At 35.5% G+C, this 6,228-nt stretch overlaps 1 protein-coding gene across 1 annotated transcript in view; it reads right to left on the minus strand.

The window, feature by feature from the left end:
* Positions 1–1,793: 1,793 nt before the first annotated feature.
* LOC107566061 (CUB and sushi domain-containing protein 1-like) overlaps positions 1,794–6,228 on the minus strand; it is a 139,073-nt gene continuing 134,638 nt past the window's right edge. Inside the window, exons 48-49 of the mRNA XM_016251436.1 lie at positions 5,927–6,059; positions 1,794–3,969 (exon numbers count right to left, since the gene is read on the minus strand). Coding sequence (XP_016106922.1) covers positions 3,810–3,969; positions 5,927–6,059 — 293 coding nt within the window. The 3' untranslated portion in view covers positions 1,794–3,809. The remainder of the gene's footprint in view (positions 3,970–5,926; positions 6,060–6,228) is intronic.

The raw sequence follows: 6,228 nt of genomic DNA on the forward strand, positions 1-6,228 counted from the left end.
CTCTCTCAGGAGCTAAATGTGAATGCCTCTAATTCATGTACAAACAAACGGTCTCCTGAAGACAAGAAAGAGGATGACATATTTCACATGTGCCCTTTAGTACTCTCGACCGCACCAGTTGTGACTTCATAGGCTGCCGCTTGCCAATGTCAAGTTCATTGTCATGCTTCAGACACTGGTCATGCCGGAGGCATTCCCCATAGCGGCCTCTAGGGGATACAGCACGAGTTCCCATTCGAAAGGGAACTGCCTGCAAACTGCAACTAACAACCAGCCAGAAATATATATATATATATATATATATACCAAGTTCTTAGTCTTAGTCCTCTTAACTGATACATCAAGTATCACTTTGCCCTCTTCATAAAGGTGTGTCAGAACTAAGAAACTGATGTTTCCTTCAGGCTTTAGATATGCTGAATATCAAATACTTCCATAACTTTATGCTTTTATAATTCACTCTGCTTCAGCTTTAACCATCTTCCTTTACCAGAATGAGTGTGTGTTAATGTTAGACTAGTTTAAGTGTTTAGTGTAGTTAATAAAGTCTTGTTTGTATCACACCTGAGGTTGTTCATTGTTTTGCTCAAAACTGGATAACCTAATCATGCTGATCACAGCTACATGCTGTTAAAGTATGTTGGGTGAGTATTAGGATATTAGTATCTATATGGCCAAGAGAGTAATATTCTTCTATAGTCTGCAGACATTTCCACTAAACATTCGCTGGACAAATTGGTAGGACGTCAGTCCTGATTATGTCACGAACCCCCCTAAACCAGTTACTTTATCCAAATACTGATAATAATTTATTAAAAAAATATTACCATTTTGAGCTAATTTGTTACACAAATTGAAGGGGAAAACAATCCAAAAGTAAAACACCCAGACATGTTACATAATGAGATTTTGAGGAGGTGAATCTACTTAAACATACTGAAAATGAAAAAGTCCAGAAAATTACAACGATCTCAAAATAGGTTTCATTTCTTTATGGAAAAAATATAACTTCCTACTATTGTTAATATTGTGATTTTGGGGGTGAAATGTGATCTAAGCCTCTTTTACCATTATGTGATATTCAGAATAGACATGTGGTTACCATAGCTGCTATCCGTACAGCTATGGTACAGTGAGAATGTAGCTCTCAATGGTCAAATAAATGAAGTAATTATCTAATTAAAGTAGTATCTAATGTCTATTGCAAAATGTTCAAAAATCAATTTGTCAACAGACACAAATTATTTTCCAAGTAGGGGTGTAAAAATGCTTTGCTTTGCAATTCACAGTGCTGGTCACTACTCAGCAATATATTAAATTTTTTGTTTATATAATAAAATGAGTATTTTCTCTGTATGTTTCTACAGTTGTATGCCCTATCAGTAGGGTGAATTCAGGGACATTTCAATGGCAAAATTTGTTTTTCATGATGCATTACTTTTAGTAAAGAATCATAACATAATTGAATTGTCAAGCCAACTATTTACATCCCCTACCTACAAGTATACCATGATAGTGAATTCCAGTCAGATACAGTATATGTCAAGAAATTCACTTGTGACTGAAAAAAACAGAAAGTGTATACTTTTAGAAAAAGTTTAATGTTTATCTCAAATATTACTTTTCAAAATATTTGTCATTTAACAATCTGCAGTACAGTTCTCTAGGGTTCATGATTTTGCTCATGTCAAAGAACACATACGAGCTGACTATTTAATAAAAGCTCTCATATATTGACATTTGTTGGAAAATTTTAAACCATAGATATATACTTATGGGTAGATAAACAATTAATTTAAATTTTTATACAGTAAAAACATTTATTTTAACAATTTTACCTACATTAATCAAAAAAGTACAGCATATTTATTAATTTTACAAATTCTGCATAAAAAATATATTTCTGTACAAAAACATCTTTTGCACCTACTTCAAGTCAGCAGCACATGATCGAATGACAATGGCGAGTAGCACGATTGTTGGTTTGAATGCAGTTTTACAGCTTGACAGTGGCGAAACTATTTTACAGTTGTAAGGAAACAAAACTGTACAAAATGCAACTGAACAAAGAAATATTATTGCAGCAAGCCTGAGAAAAGGCAAGACGTGGATCATCCGCAGTGTGAGAAAACTGACACTGCTCTTTACGCCAACCTGGCGAATCCAACGTACACGGAATTGGTTCAATCTGAGAGCATGACTCAACGGAAAACATCGAAACACTTTTGGAAACAAAACGTGGTTTTGATTGAAAATACAATCAATGTGAAAATGATATGATATCCGACAGCAAGCCTACAATGTCATTGTGCACATTTTATGCTCAAAGCTGTCGATGTGTAGCACGCAAGTGCATATGGTAACACAGCATTGAGAAAACATCAGGCATCACGTTGTTCACGTGGAAAAATGGGAGCACTTACAGTTTTAGCACATGCACTGGAATCAGCGTGGTCATGACATTTAAATCACAGTGAATGTGCACCCCAGCAGCCCTACGCTCTTCATCTAGGTTAATATACTAATGATATGGGTCATTGGGAACCGGTGTGGCCCGGTCATGCTTCTGAATCTAATAAGGCAGTGTTTCTTCGAGAGTAAGCTTGATCTTAACCCCGCTGATTTTGTGTTTCTAATGTGCACGGGAGATGCACACTGGTTCAGAAAAAGGAGGAATGTGGGAAAAAATGCATCAACTTGTGGGCTCAGATAAATCTTGTATAGTCATCCACACAGAGCTGATAAATGAACTCAAAATCTGCGCCATCAAAATACAGTCATGTTCTGCACAAGAGGTATACTTGATACGTAATGAAAGCAAATTGGTGATACGGCAAATTGGTGAGTAAAGCTATAATGATTTCAAACATAAAAAATGAAATGTAATTTGTCAGCATATGCTAGTCCAAGCAAGTGATTGGGCACACCACGAAGGAACAGTACAACATGTGCGTGATGTGAAGTATGATGAATGCTTTAAAAAGCAATCAAAAATGATTCAATTGTGTCCTTATCACCTTGTAAACATAAACAGAACTTCATTTCAAAAATAAATTCAGTCTCTCTTGATAGCCGCAGCATGACATCGTGCTCTCTATGGATATGAGTTTATGTTTATATACATATGGTCAATAAAACCCTGTATATTATTTTTTGTTTCTTCCAATACATTGATTTCATATCCATTTCATTTTAGTGCAAAATTTGTGCAATAAAGTTTATTCTTTTTTTCAACACAGCGGTTGAGTTCCGTCCTCCATCTGGAGGTGAGCGTCTCTCATTTGAGCTTCTTGTAGCGTTTTGTCACCTTCTTGGTGGAGATCTATTAAGTGTGCTAAGCCACAGTAGTCCAGTTGCTTTCTCGTTTTGTGGTTTGTCTTCACTGAAGAAAATACATTGCGTCAACAACTTTGTGGCGTTCAAAGACACGTCAGTATCTTTCCCAGGAAGTCTTTTAAGGGGGGAATACATAAAAAAAAAAGATAAAAACAAAAAAAAAACTTAATCCTTTAAGTGCCATGTACGGTACAGATCCCAGAAATAATGTTGACCTCAGTTCTGGCCGAACATGCGTCAAGTGAGCTTCGTTCTTTGAAAAGTATTTTTTCTTTTATGTTTTTTTTTTTGTTGTTAATTTAGTTTTTTCTCTAAAAAACATAGTCATTGGTTTTATTTTGTCCATTGTAAGCTTGTGATAAAAGTAAAATCTACAGCAAAGTGCAGTCAGTCGTAAAGGAGTATTAGCGTCTGGTACCCACTGCTCTGCTGCTTACCCATGAGGCTGGTCAGTCCAGAGCTGATAATAAAGGCTATACTACTGTGCAGACTGTATTGAGGGTCGTATCAAACCTCACAGCCTTTGCCTCTGTTGGTTTCATGTTTGTATCATACATGGGATTCTCAAATGAAGCTTGTCCATTAGTGTTCTCGTGACCTGCATATCCGTTGTACTGAACTTTTGGTCTTGTTCTGGAAAGGTGGAAAAACAAAGATGGTTAAGAGGAACAGGAACTATTTTCAAAGCCAAAACACAAATTTGTGAATTTGTTTACATTTGTTACAACACATTCCAGTGTAAGTTTCAATTATGGAAGAACAACATAAACATTAGACATGTTAGATAAAACCTAAAACAAAAGAACGTAATGTCCTCTTCTAACAATGGGAAGTGACAAATGTGTTAGCCGGGTTAAATTACAAATTTAGGACAAGAGAAAAAATCTTACACAACCAACTGAATATTTTTCATTCAACAACATAGAAGCAGTTCATGACAAAATTAAAATGTGGGCAATTACAATTTTACTTATGTCAGTTCCACACTACACATTCTTCCATAAAATGCTAAATGTTGTAATATTATGTAGAATGTCTGAGCAGCTGTTATCCACAGCACTATGAGAGCATTATAAAAGTAGTCCATATGGCTTGTGTCCTTTGTAGAAATATCCTTATTACATGGAACACTGTATCTCACTATGCATTGTGGTCGACTTGACTTTCTACTTCTAGGGACATTTTTACGCAACACTGTATGCAAAATAATAAATGCAATATAATGTTTATTTCCAAGAGGATGAGAGGATGCCACTTGCTTGAATTGCAAATGTAATGTGATGAGGTCTTGGCAAAGAGGTCAGGAGATAATGTGGCATACTACTGCTTGAAACACTTATGGTGCAATAATGCCTATAGAATACTAGCATACTCTGTGCTATATGCTGAATTATTGCCTACTTTTTCGCCAAATAGTACACATTTTTGAATTATGCTGCTTTGTCAAGTGTTGTTGTGTTTGTCACATGACAAATTATTTTACATGTTATTCCAATTTTGAGTAAAACTCTTGGCTGATCTGATCAAATACTGTAATGAGTCAATTTTCAATTAATTTAGCATACTGAAATGTGAGATCAAATTGAGTGCATTATGTTTTACCATTCCAAGTGCATTATGCTCTGTTGTATAATGCATTTTGGCAAATGTAGTTGATAATCTAGGTATTCTACTATATGTATATGTATGGTAGTATGCTATTCTGATCATGGCAGTTTAAAAATGTCTCTCCTTATTCAACTGGAAACTTTGCTGCTTTTTTCCACCAATAATTAAAACAAAAAAAAAGGTCTGGAAAGGTCACTGACTTCTTGACAGTCTAAATTTTGAATACTGCAACTGATTCTCAGGCTTGCTCAGATGGCAGTGGATGATTTATGATCTTGCTCAAATTGTACGGTCTAAATCTAAATAAATGGCCTATATCCCATACCCAATTCATATTTCCACTGACTTACAGACACTGGCGCATCACCACATCAGACACAATTCTCATGATATTCCGGTGGCAAATGTACACAAACAGAAATAAATGGGATTACTTTTAGTTGGTCAAATTAGGGTTGACGGAAATGACATTCTAACATGGGACTACAACAAATTATGCAAGTCACTTCATTTCCCATAATTCCTGCGCTCTGTCCTGCTTCAGACGAGATGAGAAAATAAAATGCAGACAATGAAGGTGAGGCTGTAAAGGGCTCGTCGCCTGTGGCATTAGCTTCCGGTGACTTACCTGGAGGCTGCCAAGTCTTTGGGTCTCTCATTGTCATCTGTGCCTTGTGATAGAGCCCTGCCAATTTTTTTTTATTATTTTAATATTGGAAAACTGTCATGTTTCATGACAACTTTGTCACATGGTTTTGTTTGTGTAGGAAAACTCCCATGCTTCATTTTTAGCAGTGCCTTGGTTTGAACTCATTGGCATTTCAAGAGATTTTAATTGCTAACTGTCTGTAAGCAGATGCAAAATCAGTCACAATTACTGGCTTGGCAAAGGAGTTTCCCATCACTGCAGTGACACAATGGCGATTCACATTCATTACAGACAAATAACAACACACAAGACAGAAAAGTTGGTTGCTCTTACCTGTGTTTGTAGAGGTAAAAGGCAAACCCTGATAAAATAAGCGCAAAGAAGGGCACTAGAATGGCAGCTGCCACAGAACTGCTGTTTGTGCCGTAGTAAGGATTAGATGGATCCATATCTGTGGTAATAAGACCTGAGGCAGAATTCAGAATAAATAATTTGAAATTACTAATCTGTTCAGAATCATAAATTAAATAAGTATTAAATCTATAAACGTTACAAATTCTAATACTAATTAAGGTACTATATATATATATATATATATATATATATATATATATATATATATATATATATATATA

The sequence above is a fragment of the Sinocyclocheilus grahami genome, unplaced genomic scaffold (assembly GCF_001515645.1).
Source record: "Sinocyclocheilus grahami isolate Dianchi unplaced genomic scaffold, SAMN03320097.WGS_v1.1 scaffold1043.1, whole genome shotgun sequence".
In the NCBI taxonomy this organism is placed as follows: domain Eukaryota; kingdom Metazoa; phylum Chordata; class Actinopteri; order Cypriniformes; family Cyprinidae; genus Sinocyclocheilus; species Sinocyclocheilus grahami.